The 25,479-nt window shown below is 33.3% G+C and overlaps 3 protein-coding genes and 1 long non-coding RNA gene across 10 annotated transcripts in view; 3 read left to right on the plus strand and 1 right to left on the minus strand.

Moving 5' to 3' along the window:
• The first annotated feature begins 235 nt into the window (after positions 1 to 235).
• Positions 236 to 25,479, plus strand: part of ponzr5 (plac8 onzin related protein 5) — a 31,926-nt gene continuing 6,682 nt past the window's right edge. Inside the window, exons 1-3 of one of the 5 annotated variants that reach the window (XM_087259484.1) lie at positions 236 to 539; positions 13,998 to 14,131; positions 23,757 to 23,923. In XM_087259484.1, coding sequence (XP_087115610.1) covers positions 23,912 to 23,923 — 12 coding nt within the window. In that variant the 5' untranslated portion in view covers positions 236 to 539; positions 13,998 to 14,131; positions 23,757 to 23,911. Of the gene's footprint in view, positions 540 to 2,006; positions 2,396 to 13,997; positions 14,132 to 18,338; positions 19,489 to 22,444; positions 23,223 to 23,295; positions 23,924 to 25,479 lie in introns of those variants that run through there. The other 4 variants (XM_087259485.1, XM_087259486.1, XM_087259487.1 and 1 more) reach the window with 4 other exon arrangements.
• ugt5g1 (UDP glucuronosyltransferase 5 family, polypeptide G1) overlaps positions 255 to 25,479 on the plus strand; it is a 62,947-nt gene continuing 37,722 nt past the window's right edge. Inside the window, exons 1-2 of the mRNA XM_087259837.1 lie at positions 255 to 300; positions 446 to 539. The gene's annotated coding sequence lies outside the window, so the exon portion shown is untranslated. The remainder of the gene's footprint in view (positions 301 to 445; positions 540 to 25,479) is intronic.
• On the minus strand, positions 1,513 to 4,314 carry si:dkey-112a7.4. 3 transcript variants are annotated; one of them, XR_015495558.1, is made up of 3 exons: positions 4,209 to 4,314; positions 3,611 to 3,890; positions 1,513 to 2,320 (listed from the first exon to the last, which is right to left on the minus strand). It is a non-coding gene; the product is annotated as a si:dkey-112a7.4 (long non-coding RNA). The 3 variants fall into 3 exon arrangements; XR_015495557.1 differs by having other exon boundaries at positions 3,611 to 3,922; XR_015495559.1 differs by having other exon boundaries at positions 3,993 to 4,314.
• cxcl17l (C-X-C motif chemokine ligand 17-like) lies at positions 9,092 to 10,891 on the plus strand (the record flags this gene model as incomplete). Its single annotated transcript, NM_001386806.1, is given in 4 exon segments — positions 9,092 to 9,246; positions 9,423 to 9,473; positions 10,477 to 10,578; positions 10,664 to 10,891. Coding segments are annotated over 4 exon segments (288 nt in total). The 5' UTR covers positions 9,092 to 9,179.

A 25,479-nucleotide genomic window follows, 5' to 3' on the forward strand; every position in this document is an offset into this window, starting at 1 on the left:
TCCCCCTCGCTGGAGCTCACCTCTCCTCAAATGGCTCTGCAGCGAGCACCACTTGGAAAAAGCAGCGTTTCCATCCAACAAGTCAAAGTAAACAAAATCGTCACTTCCTGATTAATTGGCACCAAGTATCAAAAGTAAAAACAGAATTTACTGCAGTAGGAGGCTGCGTCAATCTTTTACTTTATTTAATAAATGACTTGTGCCTTTATCCGCCTTTCCACTGCACAATAACTTTGTTGGTTTGGTTTAGATTTGGGGAAGGTGTAGACATTAATAACTATGGTTGGGTTTAGGGTTGTGGTAGGTATAGACGTTAATAACTGTGATGGTTGGATTTAGGTGTGGAGTAGGTGTAGACGTTAATACCTGATGTAAAGTGCCATCTTTACAGCAACATAGTTGACTTCAGGTTTGTTGCTTGTCATTTGTCGTGTGCATTGAAAAGGCGGCTTCAGAAGACAACGCCAACACGCAGTGAACGCATGGGGGCATTTGAAGGCATCAGACGCGGAGCACAGACGTTCTTGACAATTTTTCAGGTAAAATAATATAACAACATACTGAAATGGTTAGGGTGTTTTAGAATGACCAAAGCAACATTTCAGATGTTTTACAATGTGCTGTCTGCTGGTTTGTCCATTCACACACATTTTTTTTTTATTTAATGCGCATACTGGAATTTGTTCTGTAAGTGTTTTCATCATCTTTTCTTATCGAATAAAGAGTGCACTCTGTTGTGCACATACGTTTTTATGTGCATTTTCAAAACTCATGCACATCTTGCCATTTTCTTTAAATGATTTTTAATGAGTATATTCAACATGCGCATAAAAATAGGCGAGGGAAACATAGCTATTGGTCAGCTAGATATGATCATTTCTGAAAATGTTTCTGTGTTGATGCTGGTACATTAAAAAATGCTGGGTTCCACACAATTATTTTATGTTGTCCCAACACATCGATGCAGTAGGTAGTGCTGTCGCCTCACAGCAAGAAGGTCGCTGGTTCGAGCCTCGGCTGGGTCAGTTGGCGTTTCTGTGTGGAGTTTGCATGTTCTCCCAGCGTTCGCGTGGGATTCCTCCAGGTGGTCCGGTTTCCCCCACGGTCCAAAGACATGCGGTACAGGTGAATTGGGTAGGCTAAAATGTCCGTATTGTATGAGTGTGAATGGGTATTTCCCAAAGATAGGTTGCGGCTGGAAAGGCATCCGCTACATGAAACATATGTTAAATAAGTTGGCAGTTCATTCCACTGTGGCGACCCCAGATTAATAAAGGGACTAAGTCGAAAAGAAAATGAATGTCCCAACACAATTTGATTAAGTTAAGCTAATTATTTTTACAAATTTAAGTGGATTGAACTTAAAACAATTAAGTTGTCACAAAAAACTTAAACTCATTTTAAATAGGTAGTCTAAACATGCAGCATGAGTTATTTTTTAAGTGTATTCTTTTTATACACAATTATCATTATAATCCTTAGTGTGAAGAGACAAACATGAAGAACAAGCCATTAAGTTACTCATGCATACTTTATTACTCCCACCCCACTGAGCTTCCCCAAAACAGTTTACAAAAATTCATTAATTTCCATGCAAACATTTACAATTCAGAACCACTTTAAGAGCAATGCACGTTTAACCAACATATTTGCTCAATTTAGAAGATTTGATTGTTCTTCACCCAGTGTGCATCTCAGATTGTACTCGTTTCAATTCAAACTGAAATAAACAGGCACATAATAAGTGACAAAAAAATAACAACTAACTAATGCCATTTACAGAAATGTCAAGGTAGACTTCAGTTACCAAGGTAACCACAGGTCTTACCAAACGGCGCGTTACACGTTAACAGAGTTTGACAGGAAAAAACGTCCTCTTTGGGAGATGAATAATCCAACCTGCTGAGGTTAGCTTTCGTAAATCTGCAGTAAAGTGCAAATGTAATAAATATAGCCCTGTTGCATTAGAGGTCATCAATATCTTCAAGAAGAAGAAAAAAAACACCAGACTAAATCACTCAGTGCTACAGAAGCACGTCGGTTAAGCATAAAGTGAACGGAAAGCCAAGTCCGCAGTTCTCTTGTTTGACCCTGAAGCGGTGAAAGCTGTACGGTGAAGGGTGATGATAAGTGAAAACGTGCGAGAGGGAGATTTTAGTTCAGTTCAATTCTGCAGGCCCTGCTTTGGTGTGTGTGTTGGCCTCTTTAAGAGTTTTGGCACAGTCAATCATGCATCAGGCAACAGGTGAAACTCTTTGAGAAACCGGGAAGCTTCTGTTGTTGTTTATGATATCGTCCAAGTCCTCGTCCTCGATAACCACTGAAAAAGAAAAAGAGAGGAATGAATCAGTTGATGACGGAGTGGAAACCAGTGATGGTGGTAGACGGGCATCAGGTGAGTGCAAATCACTTTGGTCGGTACAAGATGAACTTTCCTACAAACAACTCTGGAAATAATTAAAAGACCACTTGACAACTCTCAGGACGCGCTGGATTTGCTAGGGGTTTGGTGTTAATATGTTTTATTCGAGAAGGGTCTGAGAAACTTTCTTCCCAATAAAAAAAAAAAAAAAAAACTTGTTTATATTTTGGGTCAGATAAAGACAATAGGTAAAAATAACGGATGTTTTTATTTGTTGTCATTAAAAATCAAGGTTGCTTCAACAACAAAAAAAATCTAAAATTTTTTTACATTTAATTTTTTCTGGAAACATTGCTTTGTATTGTCTACAAATTAACACAAACTTGTATGTTTATGAAAACCTTTTTCTGGAGAAATCCATAGAAAAATTATCATTTAAGTGGTCTATTAATTTCTTCTAAAGCTACAGTATCATATAGCTATAGTATCATAATTGTACAATTGTGTGTTGTGCAAGTTGAATAATTTTATTTAATGATAATAATAATTTTATTAATTTTAACAAATTCAGAAATTAGTTTTATGAATCACCATATATCTTGTATTCAGATCATTTTTAAAGTTCTACTGAAGAAAATAAGATTTTTTTTAAATCTGATGGATTCATAATAAATAAATTCATGGCAAATCCAGATTTGGGTGAACTATCAATGTTGCTAAAAAAAAAAAAAAAAAGTTTCCCACTGATAATTAAAATTTGTAGTAATGGTCACATGTTTTATCTTTCCAACATGACTTCAACACACCATTAGTCAGTGTTATTACTTCCCCAAATTATTTTTAATAATAAAAGTAACACTTGTCTAGACTAGAAAATTTAGCTGAATTGTTAAAAATAGCTTCACAAGTTTTAATTCATTAAGCAGATCCAGTGATGTTGCTAAACATTTCAGAAGAATTGCTTGGGGACAAACATACATAACTAAATGTAACATTTCCTAAATCTTTCCAGCTACATTTAGAAAGGGGATTTTTAAAGTGCACATGGAACTTTTTAGCACTACATATTTAGACGGTTCCCTTATTGGACACACCTAGCTGATGAGATAATGAAGCTGGATTAAATTAAGGAAACCTTTAAAATGTGAAGTGACCTCACACCAATAAAAAAATTGGTCTCAGTCTCAAAAAAATGTTTATTCAGTAACTGAGTGCCAGGTCAAAATAACAGCTCAATATGCCACCCACCTCTTGTTGAGCGGCCGATCTGTCCGAGTTTGGGGGCTCGCTGCATTCGTCTCGGGGCGGACAGGAGATCTGGTCTGTTTCTCCCCGGCTGTCCGTGGTCATACGGGATTACTGGACTAGGTTGTAATGCACCTGCCGGTGGTATGAGATCGGGCATTTCTGCCATGCCGTACATGTCCTCCTGCTGCTGTACTTCGGTAGGTGTATTCATAAAAATAACACCGCAAGACGTTGTTTGTCTGTGTACTTCCGCGACGACGGCAAATGTTTGTCAAGCCACCTAGACCGAACGGAAAGCAGTGTTTACAACACCTGAGGAGGGTAAAAATACACCAGTCAACATATTACATCATAAATAATTAAATCAAATCATCGATATTACCAATAAATCACATAGTAGCTCGATAAACAGTCGGATTGTGTGTAACGTTATATACAAACACCTATAAACACAAGTGGCGAAGACACCGATCGCATGCACCGGATGAGCTTGAGTATCTTCACGCGTGTCAACAACAAAGCTTTTGCTTACGTTACAGTATCTTACAGTCGGAAAATACAACACATACAAGCATAAATCAACTAAATATGTCCCTACCTTGAATTTGTGCGGAGCGTGGACAAGGTTTACGAGTATTCGGGTTCTGTGTCGGTTTGTTCGGCGCTAGTCGGAAGTTGCCTACTATCTACGGTGGCGAGAGTCTGTCGTAACTCTCACTTGGGGATTTCCTTGGTCCTTTCTGAGTGCGTCACTGCGAGGGAGGGCCCGACCGCGGCGATAGATACTGTACTCCTGCTGCTGAGAGCCCGTGGGCAGCTGGCTGCTTATGGACGGCTTAGTCGCCCACCGTGTGTAGGCTCTAACCCACAGACACGAGAGCCCACACTGGACCTTAGAGAATGCCTCACCCGTGGCTGCTGCTTCACCACTCACTCTGAGAAAGACTCAGCTTTCTTTATCACCATGACGCTTTTGTAAGCCTACGTAGTTTTAAAGAATTACAGGATGAGGTGAGGTAAAAGGGGTAAAAACGACTTATTCAGTTATTCTAGCTTACAACCAAGGCCACCCATGAAATAATACTATAGTAATTTATAGTAAACACTATAGTTTTATCTGTTTTGGTAATTCTATTGTTGCTTTGGTTCAACAGCTATACGGTATGTTATAACTCAATACATCAGTTACCGTAGTAAAAAAACTAATGTATACAACATTTAGGGCTGGGCGATTTGACAAAAAAAATCTAGGTTTTTTATAACGTTTGACCGATTCACGATTTTGATTTTGATTTTTTTTATTGTGTTACTAGTCTTCTCAAAACATTACAACAACATGACTGAAGTAACATTCTCTTTATAAGTAACTTGAAAAACCATCTGGTTAAGGAACATTGTATTTTTAATGGCCATACCATACAAAAATCGGTCAAGGTGTAAATAAATGTAAAACGAATTCACAAGTTAAATAGCGATTCTCGATTTAATATAAAATTAAATCGTTGTCAAAACATAAATTCGAAATATCGCCCAGCCCTAACTACATTACTTATTACAGTTTATCAGTTGACGATAGTTAATATGACAGTACTCATTAACAAAGTGTGGTAAATATGAATATTTATGTACTAGTTACCGTAGTATGGTTGAAAAAACATTAATTAATAAATTTTTCCTTTGGCTTAGTCCCTTATTTATCAGGGGTCGCCACAGCGGAATGAACCGTCAACTATTCCAGCATATGTTTACACAGCGAATACCCCTCCAGCCGCATCCTAGTACTGGGAAACACCCCTACACTTTCACATTCACACACACACTACGACGGATTCAGTTTATTTAATTCACTTATACTGCATGTGTTTGGACTGTGTGGTAAACCGCAGCACCCAGAGGACACCCATGCGAACATGGGGAGAACATGCAAATTCCACACAGAAATGCCAGGACTCGAACCAGCGACTTTCTTTCTGTGAGGCAACAGTGCTGACCGCTGAGCCACTGTGCCACCTTGTTGAAAAACTTAGCATTTACTCTAAATTGCTATAGTATTTTTTTTCCTTTATAAGGACAGGGTAGACGTACGGTTTAATAATGTATTTTAACCACTACAGATACCATTTAACATTACAAATACAAGCCTTCAACTGTTCACAATTTGAACCAGCGTACATATGTATTTTGTTACATTTCATTATGTACAGGTATAAGAGATTTTAACATGATAGAAGGCAACACATTACCAGTAGAGATTTATATTAGATTTTTTGCAGGAATATACAGTGCCTTGGAAGCTTCTAAAAGCTAAGCTATATTTTTGAGAATAAAGTCCAAAACAAATAAAACTACTGCTATGTGAACATAGGTATGCCACATTTGACAGGGCCAGACACTGACGACTTCACCATCTTTAAACAGTCACAATCAATGATTTTTTCATTGAAAAGTCTGATTGTAAAAGCCACAATTTCAATTCCACAGGATTCAACAATGGAGCAAAATGAATTCTCAGCATTTCTTTGAGCGAGTTGTAAATTATTTAATCAACGAATGTGTTCAGTCTGATTGAGGGTTGTTTAAAGGGCACCTTTTTACCCCTTTTTCAAGATTTAATTCTCCAGAATGTGTCTCTTAAGTTTCAGTTCAAAACGCCTATCAGATTGTTTATACCTTTCAGAACATTGGAATGTTCTGCTCTGAACACACTGTAGCTGTTTTTAATGCCTGTGCCTTTAATGCTAGTTCTCCCCACCATCCGTTCCCACGTGCCTATCAGAGTGTGCCTCAATCTTGCACTGCTTCAGATAAACAGCACATTGACAAACATGAAGGAAGCAAATCTGAGGTAACGTTTGGGAGAAATACTTTATTAAGAACTTTCCCAATGGTTATTTGATGTATTTGTTTTGGAGTTAATTCAAGCTTTTTTGCCACGATGAGTCACACATAATGTTGTTACAGAGTTCACGCTGTTACAAACCCCAGGGGCCTCATGTATCAACGCTGCGTGCGCACAAAAACTTTCTGTTCGCCAGATTTCACGCTCACGTTTGGATTTACTAACGATAAAAGGAACGTGAGTGTGTGTTGGTCTACACCAACTTCATGTCTGGCGTATGTGCATTTTTTTGTGTGTTTGTTTTATTTCCATTGGTGACTCCTAGAGGCAATTGTGTTAAATTGCACACTACAAAGTATTTTGTATGCAGTGTTTCATACATCTGAATTTTTTACTGCGTACGCAATGTTTTAGTATGATTTCAATGCAAGTCTGCGTACATGAGGCCACCAGCTGCAGCTGTGGTGTTAAAGACGCTTAAATCACTGTAATTCATTATAAACATGCTCTGTTTTAAAAACATTTTAAACTTGTAAAACTTATTCTTGAGTTGCAGATAATCACAGCGAGCTGAACAGATCTTTTAATCCCAGTTGCTTTGTGCACGTTCTGTCTTGTTGATATGATTATATGCGTTACTACGGAGACATGTTAATATCCAGCTGTCAATCCAATTGGGAGGGATTTGTATCCTGTTTTTAATGTCAGGAAATTAAAAAGAAAGAGACTTACTGGGTTTATATCACCAATATGACTGTGGACACACTATACCTGCACACAGTTCTTTCCAAAAAGCTTCAAAAAGATGATATTCATCATCGATGTCCTTTAAGACTGAGTCACTGAATCTGAAAAAAAGCAGCCAGTCATTCAAAGACAAAACACCAGGGTGTGGGTTCTGTGGCTTTGTATGAAATTATAGCTAAATCAAATGAAATAACTGGTGACAAAAAAAAAGAAGTTTGTGCGAGTTATTAATGTGACATTGTAAATATTTCTCGCTCCATTTGAGAAGCTTTCTCAGGCACAATTTTTTATGTTGTGTATTTTAGGAAATGCTATTTACATGCTATGCCATTTACACCAAAGCAATTTCTCTCTTTTTTTAACAATATAGTGTTCAATATTTGTAAAGGTTAATGATCCGCAGTAAAGAACATTCACAGGCTGCACATTCAGGTGGGAAAATTCAGTTGCCAAACTTGTGAGAAAATCATATCAGGTTTCAGCTTTATATTTACTTAATCCAGTGATCTCTTTGTCCTCTGTCTTCTAAAGTATCACCTTGCTGATTTAGGAAATGAAGACACCACACATGCGTATGCTTTGTTTAGGGAGAAACACTAGTCGATTGTCATACATATACAGTTAAAGTCAGATTTATTTGCCCTCTTGTGATTTCTTTTTTCTTTTTAAAATATTTACCAAAGGATGTTCAACAGAGCAAAGAATCCTTCACAGTATTTCCTATAATATTCTTTTTCTTCTGGAGATAGTCTTCCTCTGGAGATCTGTAACAATGCTTTTTTTCTCATAAATGCACAAATGTAAAATAAAATCATGTTTGTTCTAAAGTGAGCCAACTCTTATCCTTTTTAATGAGCAATATTTCTTTTGGGTTGTGCAGTTTAATTCACTGAATTTCTACAAAGTATGTTGTATACTGTAAACTTGCATACTTTTTTGGTCACATCCATAATGCATGTTTATTTCCACCATTTAAAATCCAAAAAAAAAAAAAAAAAAATACAGATTGATACTTTTCTGATTCCATAACTCTGGTCAGTTGTTTTGAAAAAAATATAAACAGAAGTTTTAATATAATGTTAACATATGCTTTCTCTGAATTTATATTTTGAATTTTTTACTGCAATGGTCACATTCATAATGCTGAAATTGTTCATTTGTTTTATTTCGACTAGAATAAAAGCAGTTTTTCATTTTTTACAATTATTGTAAGGACACTATTATTAGCCCTCTAGCTATGTTTTTAGATTGTCTACAGAACAAACCATCATTATACAATGATTTGCCTAATTACAACAACTTGTATTTAATGACACTTTAAGCTGAATACTAGTATCTTAAACATATTTAGTGAAATATTATTTACTATCATCATGATAATGTTCCAAAGTTCTGGTATTACAAAATAGTTATTAGAACTGTTATGTTTAGGAATGAATATAATACATCTTTCAGAAATTTGGGGAAATATAAAGGGGGCTAATAATTCAGGAGGACTTCAACTGTATAAACAAATCTTTATTTCCTTAAAAAATAGTAAATGTAATAAATTATTTCTTTAATTGTTCACCAAATAAATATTATAGGTCATTGCACTTCATCATAAGGACACAATCTATTTTTGCTTTCCTTTTGACTTGGACTCGCAGCACCTAATTTATTTCAGATATTCAATCCCACACATTGTGATCTAACAAGATCGACTTTATCAGATTTAACATGTTTTCTCTTGAGTTTTCTTGTTTAGTTTTGAAGTAAACAAGAAATATAATCTTTCTTTTTGGGGGTGAAAATCGTGGTATGCACCCTGAACATGTTGAGGCTTATTTAAACCGTTACGCGTAAAGCCCTCATGAATGGTTCAGAGTATAAAAGTGGGTGAAGAGGAAAGGGTGCCGATGGAGATAATCCTTGCACGGGGGGATAAAAAGCAGGACTCAAATCATACCTTTTCAATCCTTTTGGAGCAGCGATATCGTGAAGATGACCAAACCAATCTGTCTGGTGTTTGCCCTACTGATTCTGACCATCATTTTGTGCAACAACTCAGGTAATTATAAGCAGTGCTTTACGTCTTGTTTGCATTTACTCAAGTTTTGTGTAACATTTAATTTTTCTAACATCCTAAGACAATAATGTATTCATGAAATAGAGGATGTTGTGGGTTTTGATATCAATGTTTATGCTTGCATTGTGAGACTAATGCCACTTCTTGTCTTCACACAGTCTGTTCACAGAGGAGATCCATGAAACAATCTGCTGTTTGTGGCTGCAAACGTAAGAAATCCATTTGTTTTTCTGTAGTTTTTTCACCTAATAATGTGTATTAAAACACTCATAAAAATAAAGGTTCTTTATTGGCATTGAGCATTCCATGCAGAGCCTTTCTCTACACAAAGCATGGTAAAAGGCTATTTAAATTACTGAAACGTTCTTCGCTAAGAAAAATGGTTCTTAAGAACTTTAATAAAAGGTTCATGTTGAACTGTTGAAAGTGGTTCTACATTTTTTAATAAGACTGTGGTACTGGTATGCTATAACTACATGTCCAGGAGTTCTTGTTATTCATTCAAGTAAATACAAATGCAAAAAGCAAAAAAACAAAATCTGAAGTAATAAAAAAGTTTAACCAAAATTAGAAAGGCAAAAGTTAGTCGCTGAGTATGCTCAAGAAAGTTCCGGAAAGAGGACCAAAGCACATTTGATATCTAATATAAATCATAAGTAAACCATTGAAGTATTTTTCCAAAAGTAAAAGCGTGGTCGCCATTTCTCAAGTAGTCTACTCCTACTTAAAATTTGTAATATAAACAATCTTTAAAGAAGTATTTGGTTTCAATACAAATGTAAGTTTATAACTATTTTGGTTATGTAGATCACGCATCAAAATTATGGTTAGAGAAATAGAAAAATTAAGTTAAAAAAATTGAAGTTTATCTGTAAATTTCATTCCAACAGATATAAAAATTGAGTAAGTTCAATAAGGCCTAGTATTGTTTCATCTGCATAAAAAAATCATGCAAAAAATAAAAATTTTTAAGTAAATGAAGCAATAAATTTTTATCAGTGTGTGTATAGTGACTGAACATGAGTAACTAATTGTATACATTTTTTTGGCCAAGTAGATGCCAAAATTCAGCACAAATGCTTAATGGATGCTTTATATTTAAGTGTGTGAGTGTTTAATTTGATGCAGATTTGAGTGTTTGATGATTGTTTTGATTTGAAACATACGATTGTTTGAGATTGCCTAATGTAATAACCCAACTTTTCTCTTTAGTTTACCCTGATAAGGGCCTAAAGTGTACAAAAAGACCCAACCCTAAATCCAGAGATGAATACTATGAAATTCTGAAGTGCATTTGCAGGGACACCCAAATATGTAAGTTTGAAGGATTGTGAATGTAAAGTAATATTACCAGTGATGAAATATAATCATTCTAATAAGTCATGTCATTCTTTTGCAGTCTCAAAAAGCAGCAGGAAAGAATATCTAAAGAGGTGCAACAAATTTTACCCTTCTCTTCCTTTGTGAGCTGATAAATGTGCAGGTTTATGAGGCTCCTCTGTATCAGTTAATCCATATCTATAAAAATAACACATGCATTTATTGTCTAACGCAAGTGGAATAATAATTAAAAGCTCTCATTTCATCAATGTTACATGTGTAATTGATCTATTTGAATGCAATAAAGTGTTTTTCTGTTATCACTGTGTTTGAGAAAAAGATACTGTGTTCTGTATCTCAACCGGTTATCTTTGTTTACAGTTGCCTTTATATTTTAAGGGCTATGCATGCTCTAACAAGCCACTTCTTTCCCTACAAAGATTTAACTATGTTTGGGCACAAAAGTGCATTTTTTACCATGAAACTTGTAAAGCAAATCTGTCTAGGTCAATGTTTTTCCTAAAGATATCATGTGTAAGGTCTAAATCAGCATTTTAAGCTCTCAGCCTCACAATTTGATATGATCTCAGTTTTCATGACAATGGAAGTTTCTTAGAATAACTTGATTCTGTGAATCCTGGAACACGAGTGTTTATCTGATTCAGTTTAACGATCTCATTTACAATTTATAATAAATAGTATCAATATTTGGTTATCATTTACTCACCCCTCACTTGTTCCAAAATTTGAACAAGTTCAAAACAAAAGGAGATACACTGTAAACCCTAATGTTGTTTACTTAAAGTAAAGTTGACTGAACATTACTTAAAATTTTGCATTTTGGTCTTGTCACCTAAAAATATGAGTTCGTTTAACTTATATAAACCTAAGATTTCAAGTATAGTAAGCTCAAAATCACAAATAATCCTTTGAAAAAAAAAATAGGTCGTTTTAATGTAGTCTTGACTGTAAAATTCTAATATGTGCAACCTTTTAAAGTCTTTTTTTAAACAGAAAACAAGGCTTCATATAATTATTCACCATAATGGGAATAAATGGCTACTTATTTTTCCTAAAAACATGTTTTTCATAGTAAATAATTACACACACAGACACACACCCTGAACTGAACAATTTAATTATAATCCACCAAACTTAAATAAACTTAAATATGCAAGTTTTGGGAGACTCAATTAAATTAAGATAATGAGTTTACTCAATTAATTTCGTTCAGTCAATTTATTAGGGTTTTCAGTGTATTAAAAGATTTTGGAAATTATTATTAAACTATTGACTTCCATTATAGTAAGAAAAACAAATACAATGGCAGTCAATGGTTACAGGTTTCCAACATTCTTAAGTATATATTTTCCTCTGATCAGCAGAACAAAAATTACTCAAACTGGTTTGGAACAGTCAAGGTTAGGTAAATGATGACAGTGAATTTTTCGTGCACAGAAAAAAATCAGACGTAAACACATTTCATATGTTTACAATATCATATTTAACCTGCTGCTTCACTTTATTAAACTACATTCTCAAATTATTAATCTTCTGAAAATATGATATTGGTTAATATTAATAACATTAATTCATTCATTAATTTTCTTGTATGCTTAGTCCCTTTATTAATCCGGGGTCGCCACAGCGGAATGAACCGCCAACTTATCCAGCAAGTTTTTACGCAGCGGATGCCCTTCCAGGCACAACCCATCTCTGGGAAAATATTAATAACAATTAATTGATTATGAAATCTATTTACAAGTCATCATCTTTTAGTTTATAAACACTATTTCTTTCTTCAGTTTGTGGAAAAGCTGTTTGTGAGCTTGATAATGTACTTTTCATTAAAAGTTACTCATTTTCATTACTCATTACTTGCGTTTGGTGGTTTTCAGTGTATAACAAAGGTACAAAAACATATATTAGTACTACAATAGGAGGGTGTGTTAACATTCTATCTGTTAAAGAATTGCTGTTTCACGGTAAATTTAAGTTTAGTTATGTTTATCGAATTTAAGTTAAGATCTTTGAAGCCTAAAATGCTGCTATTGCATATTATGGTAAAGATCTGGCAACCCCAGCTACAGTTTTTTTCTTTTAGATTAAATTTCACCAATAGTTCTTTATAGGGCTGCACAATAATTGCTTTAGCCTTGATATTGCAATGTGCAAGTTTGCAATTGTCGCATCGCAGGCGTCTGCCATGTAGTTGGGATTGTAGTTGACTAGCAATAACAGTTACAACAATCAAACTTTAACTTTAAAGTGAAAGTTTATTATTTGCATGTGTTTTTAAGGCCTGACTGTAAGAATCTGAAGCAAACTTGAGGAATTTGGGAACAATAAATTAAATGTTTGTAGCTTAAATATTAATTGAACATTAATACTTACTGCATTATTACAACAATTACTTACTTGGTTAAAATAATACAGTGTAATATTATACCGTAATTATTTAATTTCTGCCTCTGAATACTGTGTATGTTTGACTTCCCAGAAAATAACAATTGATTGTTTAATTGCATGTTTTGTCTGTTGTACTTAACTATGCTTTTCATTTTTTAAATGATATTTGATGCAGGTACGCTCCCAGTTGATTTAAATTATGAATTCTTTACAAGCTATTCAAGTCATCTGGTGAAATTGCGATTTTTTTCATTTACTGTGATTATATATTGCGATATAAATGCAATGTCAGTTTTATCCAAAATTCTGCAGCCCTAGTTTTTTATTTTATACATGTTCTTTGTAAAGAAACAATAAGTGCCTGCACACATTGCCAATGTTGTTTTTCGTGTTGCATGAGACGTGCATGAGAAAAATCACAATTTTTAAAATAATTTACACCAAGATGATAATGGTATCGTTTTCATAAACTTGAACTTTGAAGCCCATTTTCCAAAATGTACACATTCAAGCACATTTCAACATCATTGTCATGTATGATAAGAATGAACAAGACACAAAACTGTTTTGTTTTCCTCTTAGCCCAATATTGTCTTTATATGTATGCTGATTCTTGACTTATGATAACTGAATTTGTTTTTCTAAAGCAAATCTCTGCCATGACACTTTTGTATTAGTATTGAGTATTAATATATAAAATGCTACAGGTTGTCGCTGTGGAGAGTCAGCCGTCCCCTGCTCCTGATAGTGGTACCTGCCAAAGTATTAATTTTAATAGTATATTAAAATAGTATTAATTATTGTCTATTCCCTGCTGTGTGTGTGTGTGTGTGTGTGTGTGTGTGTGTGTGTGTGTGTGTGTGTGTGTGTGTGTGTGTGTGTGTGTGTGTGTGTGTGTGTGTGTGTGTGTGTGTGTGTGTGTGTGTGTGTGTGTGTGTGTGTGTGTGTGTGTGTTTTTCTAGTGTACTGATATGTTTCTGATGATTGCTTTTGTTTGTTTTAAGTTGAAAGGGCTCATTTGAGGTTGCCAATTTATTACCTTGAAGAATGTGTCAGACATGAAATACTATGCCTGCAGCAAGAACGTTACGATGTCCAGGTGAAATGAAATAGCTCATGCAATGACGTCAAATCTCAGGTAAATAACGAAACCAAAAACATAAGGGTGATTTCAGAACTGCAGGTTTACATTTTGCTGCTCCAAGATAAACCTTTTTTATGGAACAAATTTAAATAACACAAATTATATCAAGTTATCTCTAAAAAAATTTATGTTTGTATGTGAATATTGAGACATTTTGCCTTAATAATATTAACTTAAATACTCCAACTACCTATTTTTGACTCTGTTACTTAATTTAGCTTCAATTATCATGAAATAATTAAGTCTAATTTTCAACTTTATTATGTTTATTAAGTGAGATAAACATTTGCATAATACATATTTTTATTATTATATGAAATTTCAGTAATTAAAAAAAATCATTTTGTGTCTGTCCCTAAATTATAGTCAACAATTTTCTATTTTTTTTATTATTATTATTGAGTAACGTCAAGTAATACAAGTCAAGTACAACAAATGCAAAGAAAATTTCAAAGGCTGGGGGAGATATGAACAATATCACAGGAATGCATTAAATGACATGCAGGCTTGTACAATTTGCATAGCTTTTAGATTTTTTTAATGCTTCACTTCATTTTTAAATGCAATAAAACTTGGACTTTTTACCTGAACATTTCTGAATATGAAATTTGGCCATTAAAATAAAATTTATTTAAAAAATGGATGGGACTTTTTGTTTCAAGAGTTTTCAAATGTTCCTTACAGAACATCTTTCCAGTGTAAACTAATATTTTCATTAATATTGACAGCAATAAAGTACATTTTGCCAGAAAAAAATGACTAAAGGAGGCAATACCAAAATAAAAGAACAGCGCTTTCTGGCCTCAGCTTGCAAAAGTTACACCTTACATCTATATCTTTTTAAAATTTAAACGAATAATGTTTGGCAGGATATATTCTGTGAAGGAGTTTAAACGAAATCTTTTAACCTTGTTTGTTAAAAAATAGTGATTAGGCAGACAATACTAAAAGGCAGACTACTAGATTAGGCAGACAATACCAAAACTTTTTACAATCAACATCACTCATAAATTAATTTCAACATGCTTTTGCATTTGGTTTTGATGCAATATCCTTCTGGAAAAGGGCTTTTATTGATCTGTTATTATTTTTACAACTATAGGAAAAGCATGTTTTACCTATTAAAATTGTAGTCAACATAAATATATATATATATATATATATATATATATATATATATATATATATATATATATATATATATATATATTTTTTTTTTTTTTTTTTTTTTTTTTATAACAAAATGACGGTGATGCAGTGGCACAGCTGTCGCCACACAGCAAGAAGGTCGCTGGTTCGAGCCTCTGCTGGGTCAGTTGGCATTTCTGTGTGGAGTTTGCATGTTCTCTCCACTGTCCAAAGACATGAAGTACAGGTGAATTGGGTTGGCTAAAATAATCTGTAGTGTATGAGTGTGTATGACTGTTTTCCAGAGATGGGTTGCAGCTGGAAGGGTATCCACTGTGTAAAGCATATGCTGGATAAGTTGGCGGTTCATTCCACTGTGGCGAACCCAGATTAATAAAGGGACTAAGCCGAAAAAAATATGAATGAATGAATAACAAAATGAAACCTTTACATTACATTATATCACATTAAATGCCAGGGAGCAAAATATAAATGTATCTTTTAAACAGACTCACAGTTTTTACAGCTTTCTGTTAGTTGCTTTAGAAATCAAGACATATAAAGATTTAAATCTTTAAGTAAAATCTGAAAGAAAGGTTTAAGCTTACAAAATGTACACTTGTGTATAAAAATTTGGCCAAAAATATAATAAGATTAAATAAATAAAAAACATCTGGATGCTCATTCTGATGGTTATATCATAAAATGACATATTTTAACATAGAATCAGGAATTATACCACTGAATATACCTAATACATTTTTCAAAAAATATTTGGTATACTCACAATTCCAAAAGATGGTGAGACTGATCTTCAGTTTGGAGATCGCAGGAGCAATTTACTTCAAAATCTTCAGAAATAAACCTGTAAAATATCTTTGTAGGATAGCACCCATGTATTATTTTATAAGACACTTCATGGATTTTATTGTTCATTAGGAATTTTCTAGGTAAAGTCCATACTCTTTTCCAGTTAATATTGCCTATGTCTGTTTCAATAATATACAGCATTAGAACAAGAGACTATCTCACGCTGGAATAGAGAGTGGATGTTTTTGTTTTATAAATATTGTTAAATATTAATTTACCAAGAGCTGTTTTTAGCACATTAAGATGTGGCACAGCCTGGGAGAATGATTGTCCCATCCCTTTATAATCATAATCCCAGAAGAGATTGCTCTGTAAGCAATCCAGGGCCAATTGGGTGGACCCTACAGCTCCAAAAACAAGAGCAAATTCTTTAGCTGTAATCGGGACACAAATTCCACATATTTAAAAGGCACTGCTCTGTTATTGAATAATTGTCTACCATAGATTATATTATTTTATGCCCAATTATTAACGTAAATTGACTTATTTTTGTTCAGTAAATATGTTGTGCCAAATGATATAATTATGTGGGGAAAAGTTGTGGTAGTCAACAAATAGCTTGCTAGACTTACTTTAAATGATGATGAGAAACACAAATGCATGCAATTATTCCTCTCTCAGTAATTTGTACAAAATATTTAAGATAAACCAATAATAGACTTATTGTCAAGTTGTTACTATGGTATTTCAGTGAACGTATCATTCACTATTTGAAAATTATACTGTGATGAAAATACATTGATGATTTTAGGCAGTTGTAAACGTGTCATGTGGTCTCTGGTTTGAGTTTAGCATCTTTAGCTAAAGCACAAATTTGTCACATCCCTTGTCACATTAAAGCTTTTTGTATTTTATTTCATTCATTTTAGATTCAGCTTGTTGTAAATTAAATACAATTTGATACATTAAAATGTGCTGGTTTACGGAAAATGAATGGAAAATGTTTCATGTATCCAAAATGGATGAAATGAGTCATAAGTATCAATCACACAAGTTCAATTCTCATATATTGTGTTCTAGAGGCACCTTTTGGAAGCTTCTGTCTGCAAGTCTGCAAACATTATTTGTGTCCAACGTGATTTGCAATGGTTATGCAAGCACCAAAAAACAGGCACCCACACATGAACACACACAAACATCCACACACATGACCCAATGCCCACGCAGACACTTGCATTCCACCCACATGACCCTCTTCCAAAACCAAGTGAATTGGCTGCGATAAGCATCTTTTCTCAGCACCACACTAAATGAAAGTTTTTCTTAAAACAAACACCCACAACAAAAACCAGTACACCGTGACTGCATATTGTGCTTTACAGAGTACATGTGACATGGGATATTGATTTCATGAAGAAAGAAAGAGTTTGATCATATCAGACTGGAGTCAGAGTCTGGTTTCTTTATTAATGATTATTATTATAACATTCTGAAAGTTGGGATAATTAAAAGTATTGCACAGAAACTACCAGTCAAAAGTGTGGGGTTGTGTTTTTTTTTTTCCATGTTATTTTTTTTTAAGAAAATTATTGTGTTAATCAAGGTGGCATTTATTAAATGTTAAAAAATTTTCAATTGTTAAGTACTTATTTATTTATTACTTATTGTATGTAGTTTCAACTGAAAATATTAGTACAGTCATTATTGCTTCTATTACTCCTATACCATTAATAAAAATAATTAATTTTAGAGTGATTTCTAAATGATCATGTGACTGGAATAATAAAGCTGAAAATGCATCTTTATAATCACTGGAATAAATTGTTAAATGATAAACTACTTTTGAATAGTTATTTTATTGTGCAATAGCATTTTACAATTGTACATTTCTTTACTGTATTTAAAATTAAATAAATGCAACCTTGCTGAGCGGAAGAAGCTTATTTTAAAACATTTCAAAATCCTACTGACCCCAAACGTTTGACCAATAGTGTGCATATAAATACTTCACCTCTATTATATTTTTATGCATTAGAAACACAACATTAGAGAGTAGTTGAAACCAAAATGTAAATCCTGTTATCATTTACTTGCATGTCATTCCAAAAATATTTACTTAAAACAGTTTTGAGGCCATTTTTGTAGTTGAAGTTCGAATTATTAGCCCCCCTTTAAATTTTATTTGCTTTTTAAAATTTTTCCCAAATGATGTTTAACAGGGAAAGGAAATTTTCACAGTATGTCTAATAATATTTTTTATTTTGGAGAAAGTCTTATTTGTTTTATTTTGGCTAAAATAAAAGCAGTTTTTAGCATTTAAAAAATAAAAACATTTAAGGTCAAAATTATTAGCTATTTTAAGCTAAATTTTTTCGATAGTCTACAGAACAAACCACTGCATGAAATGCTTATTTCCCCTAACCTGCCTAGTTGACCTAATGAACCTAGTTCAGCCTTTAAATGTCACTTTGAGCTGTATAGAAGTGTCTTGAAAAATATTTAGTTTTTTAATGTTATATTTATTTATTATTTACTGTCATCATGGCACAGATAAAATAAATCAGTTATTAGAAATGAGTTATTAAACCTATTATGTTTAGAAATGTGTTAAAAAAAATTCTTCGTTAAACAGAAATTGGGGGTAAAATAAACAGGGTTAAATATTTCAGGGGATTTAATAATTCAACTGTATATATTACATCATAATACATGCTTTTTTAGTTCAAGAGACAAGATAAAATCTTAGCAACATGGTCCTTAAAGAAAAAAAAATTCAGTTATCATGATTAAAGTGTCATTACCCATTAAAGGCTTTCTTAGGCATCTATATCTATATCTTTTGTGCTATCACAAAAACGGGTTCAATTGGATCCTTATATATATAGTATGTGTGCTATTTATCATATGCTTAAATATTTCGAATGTTTTTCTATTTTTTTAGAATCAGTTTCTTAAATGCATAATAAATCAGACCTCTATTTTGTTAAATGCAGGGTTTGGGATTCTATTTAGGTCCACAACAAAAAATATTAGTTGATTGATTATGACATTTGGAGGATTACTATATATCTTGCCAACTTTGCCAAAACAGTGTTGGGGGAAATTTGCAGTCTTTTATTCCACCACAAGATGGAGATGGTTTTCTTGTTTTTTTTTTTTTTTTTAATGTTTAAGGTTGAGTCAGACAAAATAAATGTTCAAAACAATAGTTTATGCTGGTGATTATAAATTTCCTGTGAAACTGATGATGATTAACAAAAATGATCATTCAAGATATTCATGTGACTTTTTGTCACTTTTGCATCATTTCTGGTTTCTCCCTTTCACTAGATGTTTGAAAAGGCTCCAGACACAGCCCATGTCTCCCGAATGGTCCTGAATGAATATTCAAATAGCTAAAACCAGAACAACTGGTTAGACAATATCTCTTATAGTTCCATCTTTTCACATCCATTTATTCACATATTTTCTAGTTCCAATGCTATGGATGCTGTACACTGTAAAAATTCAGGGTTCCACATGATTCATTCATGTTGTCCCAACACAAATCGATTAAGTTAGCTCAACAAATTTAAGTGGATTGAGCATAAAAAATTAAGTTGTCCCAGTAAAAACAGCAATAATTGTGTAATAAATTTTTCTAAGTAAATGAATAGTTTAGAATGTCGAGATCATGTCCCTGAGAACTAATCAATCCCTGGGGTGTGAAAACTTTGTGCGGGATTGGGTTCCTAATGAACACATAACTGAAAAGAATTAGATCAGATATAAATTAAAACTCTAAATTGATTCATGGATGACAAATATGACCCGTTCCTATTGTGAAATACTGTCCAAATCTAATTTAATAATTTGTAGTCAGATTAAATTCTGAGTTGGAAACAAATTTAAATAAATTCTAATAAATAACACAATTCTTTGTGCTAGAAGTGCTACAAAAGACTTACATGCATTTAACTTTCAACCATTCATCGGATTCTGTTGTTGGGCCAAAAGAATGGACTCTTATTTTTGGTGAACTCAGAGCATTATAAAAATAGCAACTAAAACACTTTCTTAGTTAAGTCATCAAATCATAAAAATATGTTTGAAATGCTTCTAGTTTTATCTCAGAAGATATTCTGGGTGTAATGTAGGATTGGCTTGGGTGGAAAAAGAGGACTGGCTGTGTAAAGAGAAGATTATTGTATTGCTAACATGACAAAAACATGACGGCTTCAGTTTAATTAAACGTAATTATGCAATTCAAAACGTAATTGGCCATTCTTATAAAAATGCTTGCACATCTATTTTTATATGAGAAAACTTCCTCATTGCCAATGCTGTTATTAGTATATTACACATTCACTGATTAACTATTAATGGCAAACTATTTTCTTCCTGTTCACAAGGAATGCATTTTAATGTGAAGACTGAAATTGAATAAAGTCAGACAAAGTTTGTCTTTCAATTGCTTTAATTCTTTGGAGAATGGTCAGTTCACACAGAGACAGCCTCTATGAGCAAAAGGATTCCAAGTATGGGGTCACAGGTGTTTTTAAAAGCAATGTTACAATGTTCTACAGCTCCTTAACTCTTAAACAACCAGTAGATTACACATAGCTGAAATAGCCCAGTGATTATAATGCATTGGATCTTTACTTTAGCAAAATCTTAATAAATCTATAAAATCATTATATACGATTTTTCTGTCATTTATTTCCTATTTGCAGAATATTTTATTAATTTGATGATGTTAATATAGGCTATTTTATATACATATCTAAAATCCCTTGGCATTCAAATTTGCTTTTAACTTGAAAGAGAGAGAGAAGCAGATTTTACCTGTCAGTGGGTGCACATTGCTTCTAAATAGCATAAAGCATTTCTTTTTTTACTTTAACCTATAAAAAAGAAAAGTGTCATAATAAATACAATTTTTATTAAAAAGAAAATTATGTTTTGTTTGTCGCAAATAGTTAACTATTTATGTGATGTAGATAAATGGTTTGTTTCAATCGGCTACCACCGCAAGCATATTTCAAACTTGCGGGAAGCACTGTATTTTCCAATAAGGTGGTGTAATAAATACATTTTAATTATTATTATTTTGTGTTTACATGATGATAATAATAATAATAATAATAAACATTATCTTATGTGACACTCACATCTGCCATTAAAAACGCAGGTGTATGTTTTAAATAATAACTCATTTTAAGCCTATAAAAACGAATTAAATAACTCAATAAATAATAACTTATTTTAAGCCTATATAAACTATAAAATGTCTATGCAAATTGATGCGATACTATATGTAAAAACTAAATTATTATATATTATTGTAGCCTAAAGCCTATAAAAAGTTCAATATTGCATCTTGCTCAGCGAGCACACTGAACCGCAAGTGACAGAGACAGAAGAAATGAATTAAAATAATATAGGCTATAGAATTAAAATAATAAAGCCCACTTTGCAGCTTCCTCTTAAATTATAGTAGGGCTATATAAAAATAGCGCTGGAGAGTTTCTCAGTGTTTCGCTGGTAATGTCTTCAAATAAATAGGCCTATTTAATTATTAATTTATTATTTATGTACAGTAATTGAGACATAAAATGAGATAGTAAAATGTAATCAACAACGAAAATGTAAATTAAAACTGTAACTGTAAACGTAAATGAAAAAGCTTTTTTTGAGTGCCTTAGTCCTATCACTTTAAAATGACACTGTCCATCTCTCTATATTTAGACTAAAGCACTGTTTTATTTGTTTTTATATTTATTTAATCCTACTAATTTGTATGTATGTTTGTACTTACATTTTAGTTGTGTTTTATTTCTTTAATTTTACTTTCCAAAATGAATCCTCATTGCACTTTACAAGTTTACAATGATAAAGCTTGTTAACAGGTTTTTAATGATTAATGAAGGAATTATAATGCAATGTTTCATCTTCATTTACAAGTAGAAGAGTATTTACAGCTACTGTATAGGCTATTTCTGTCCGTTAGCATCCCGTCTTTTTGTGCGCCCTGGCAGCATAGTTGCAAACTGCGGTCATACCTAAAAACACATTCTTACTCCTTTAGAGCGGCGGCAGTACAAAGCGTGGTGGTAATGGTCATTTTAAAGTGTCACCCACTGTAATTGTCGATATGATCATCTATATAAAAAATGTCTATCATACTATTAACATTTGATTAATTCAATTCAATTAAACTGCACTAAATTTTAAACTACTTTCAGCTTCATTATTTGTATAGTCTTATGATTATTTATTTATTTTAGTTTTTTTAGGAACTATGTGAAACTATAATCTAAAATAGCTATCCAAATTGAATACTCTAAAAAAATAAAGTTTTCTCTTTGTTTGAAATACTTCATAATGAGCTGAAACAAAACAATTCTACTTAATTGTTTTATGTTAAATCCACTTAAGTTTGTAAAAACTAATAAGCTAACTTAATTTCTGCATGTCTTCGCAACACAAATCTATGTGGAACCCAACATTTTTTACAAAGTACAGAGTTAAATATTAAAAAATCATTTCTGGATTTTTTAACATTATATCAAAACTGTTTTCTGAACACAGACACACACACACCCTCTCTATAGATTAACGTTGTTATTGGGCAAATTAAAAGGGGCAGCTCAACCCATAAGGAAAACAATGCTGTTGAGATACTCACCATCAGTTCATTATAGACTGATGTGATATTTGTCATCAGAAGATTATTAAGCAAGATTTTTAGCTGAATTGATGGTCCTTGCTGTGGACCACTGAGAAACTGCTGCCTAAAGAACAACCTATTCGACATTATTTAAATTAGTTGTATTTTACATTGCTTCTATGTGTGTTATATGGGGACAAATTTGGCTTGGATTAGGTTATAAAACATATATTTGAATAAAAAGTGCAAGGTTCTTGTTTATATAGCTAAATGACGTGTGCGTGTGAGTCTGTGTGTGTGCATTGTATTATTTAAGGGCATGTCAATGTTTGTTTTTAAGCTTTTCTTGCTTTGCTTTTGTTGTTTTTGTCGAGAATGGGATTAAATGACTGATGTTTGTTTTCATCGCATGGGTAAAGTGATAGTTCACCCAAAAGAAAAGTTCTGTCATCATCATACATGCTCTTCCATAACTTGTTCCAAACCAGTTTGAGTTGGGTCTTTTCAAGATATTTTGAAGAATGTTGGAAACCAGTAACTATTGACATATATAAAACAAACAAAAAGTCAGTGGTTACTGGTTTCCAACATTCTTCAAAATATCTTCAACAGAATTAAAACTCAAACTGGTTTGGAACAGTAAATGATGAACTTTACTTACTAATGATTTACTTCACTTTATACACACTTACCACATACAAATAGAGCCACATCACCACATAAAGAAAGTTTTAAGAGTCAATAACTGACAGCACAGGGCACAAAAGATAAACTTAAGCATCTAAAGGAAGTGGTAAAACCTCATTGTGAGGTAGATGAGAACAATTCATTCTTTCATTAATTTTCCTTTAGCTTAGTCCCTTATTTATCAGAGGTCGCCACAGCTGAATGAACTGCCAAATATACCAGCATATGTTTTACATAGCAGATGCCCTTCCAGCCACAACCCAGACCTGAGAAATACCTATACACTCGTATTCACACACGCACTCATAAACTAAGGCCAATTTTGTTTATCCAATACATTTATAGCACGTCTTTGGACTGCGGGGGAAGCCTGAGCACCTGGAGGAAACCCACGTGAACATGTAGAGAACATGCAAACTCAAAGAAATGCCAACTGTCCCAGCCAGGACTTGAACCTGTGACCTTCTTGCTGTGAGGCAACTGCTAACCACTTCGCCACCATGCCGCATAAGGTGAGAAACAACTATTTTTAAAGGCTTTTGCTTTACATCAGTAAAGATCATTGAAGTGCACTTAAAAAAATGATGTTTACTGTTTGTTCAAACTACTTATTTTTAAGAGTTCAACCTTACATAGAGAGAAAGATGAGCCCAAGGCATCCACCTGGTCAATGAGCATTAGGAGGGATACTAGATCAAGAAGTTCTCGAGAGCTCCCCTGATTCGTTTAGCCTATACCGTGATTATTAAGACGATTAATAAGACGATTGAATAATAAGACGACTCTATGAAAACCAATGTGTAAACATTAAGGGCTTGTGAGTGTTACTATTATTAAATTTACTTGTGTCATATGTCTTTAGACCATGGGAGGAAAACGAAATACCTGGGGAAAACCCACACAAACACGGGAAGAACATGTCAACCACACAGAAAGTGCCGACTAGCTCAGCTAGTGCTTGATCCAGCCACCTTCTTGCTGTAAAGCAGCAGTTCTAGCCACTGAGCTGCCATGTTGTATGATCATAGAATTGTGGAGGAGGGAGAAGGGATGGATGGGGGGTTCTTCCAAAACGAAGATAGGGAATGAAGTTAGGGTGGATATTTATGTTGAATTTAGAATAATACCATTGGCTGGCTAATGATTAGCAATAGGGACCAGCTGCAGTCAATCATATTACATGCTCCTTTCGAAATTAGTTTGTGAAACCACAAAATAAGCTGAAACATCACAATTCTTGAGTTTTTTTGGGACAACTTAGTTGTTTTATGTTCAATTCACTTGCAGTAAGAGCTAACAAGTTAACTTAATTCATTTATGTTGTTCCAACACAGTGTGCTTAAAGTGTGTCAATGTATTTTACCAATTGCTGTCCTGAACAGTTGACCAACGTTCAGGTTTCCATACCACAAAGGGGGAAACTGTGGATACTTTCCATGCTTTGGGCACTATTCCTGTTTAACAAAATCTGGAACAACCGGTTAAAACCCCTTTTCAATTGATAAGAGTTCTTCAGTACACACCCATTTAGCCCCCCTTATCAGGCTTTATAAGGGACAGGCAATATGTACTTATCAGTATATCTTTGTTTATGTTCAACAGAACAAAAGAAAACTGGTTTGGAACAAGTAGAGGAGAAGTAAATGAAGACAGCTTTCATTTTTGGCTGAAGTTATATTGAAATACTCCTTCCTGACCAACTAGAAACTAGCTGCTTGTTCTCAGAATGTTGTTGTCTGGATTAGACAGCAGTGTTCAGTCAAATGATCTTAACTGAGTAATGGGATCATAATACATATTTATTATTTTTGGTAATAAGATCAAGAGATAATATTTACAAAATAAAAAAGCTTTCATAGGAATCTGTCGCATGCGAATTATGTGTTATCGCAAAAAATATTCAGAAGTCTTCAAATTGATCCTTATCTGAACTATTTAAAGGCTATAACACAGCATAATACACTGTACAAAATGCTGGCTTCCACACAATTCCGTCCTGTTGTCCCAACACAAATCAATTAAGTTTATTGAATTGTATTTGCAAATTTAAGTATATAGAACAGAAAAC

Source organism: Danio rerio, chromosome 7, assembly GCF_052040795.2.
Source record: "Danio rerio strain M-AB ecotype USA chromosome 7, GRCz13ab, whole genome shotgun sequence".
Taxonomy (NCBI): domain Eukaryota; kingdom Metazoa; phylum Chordata; class Actinopteri; order Cypriniformes; family Danionidae; genus Danio; species Danio rerio.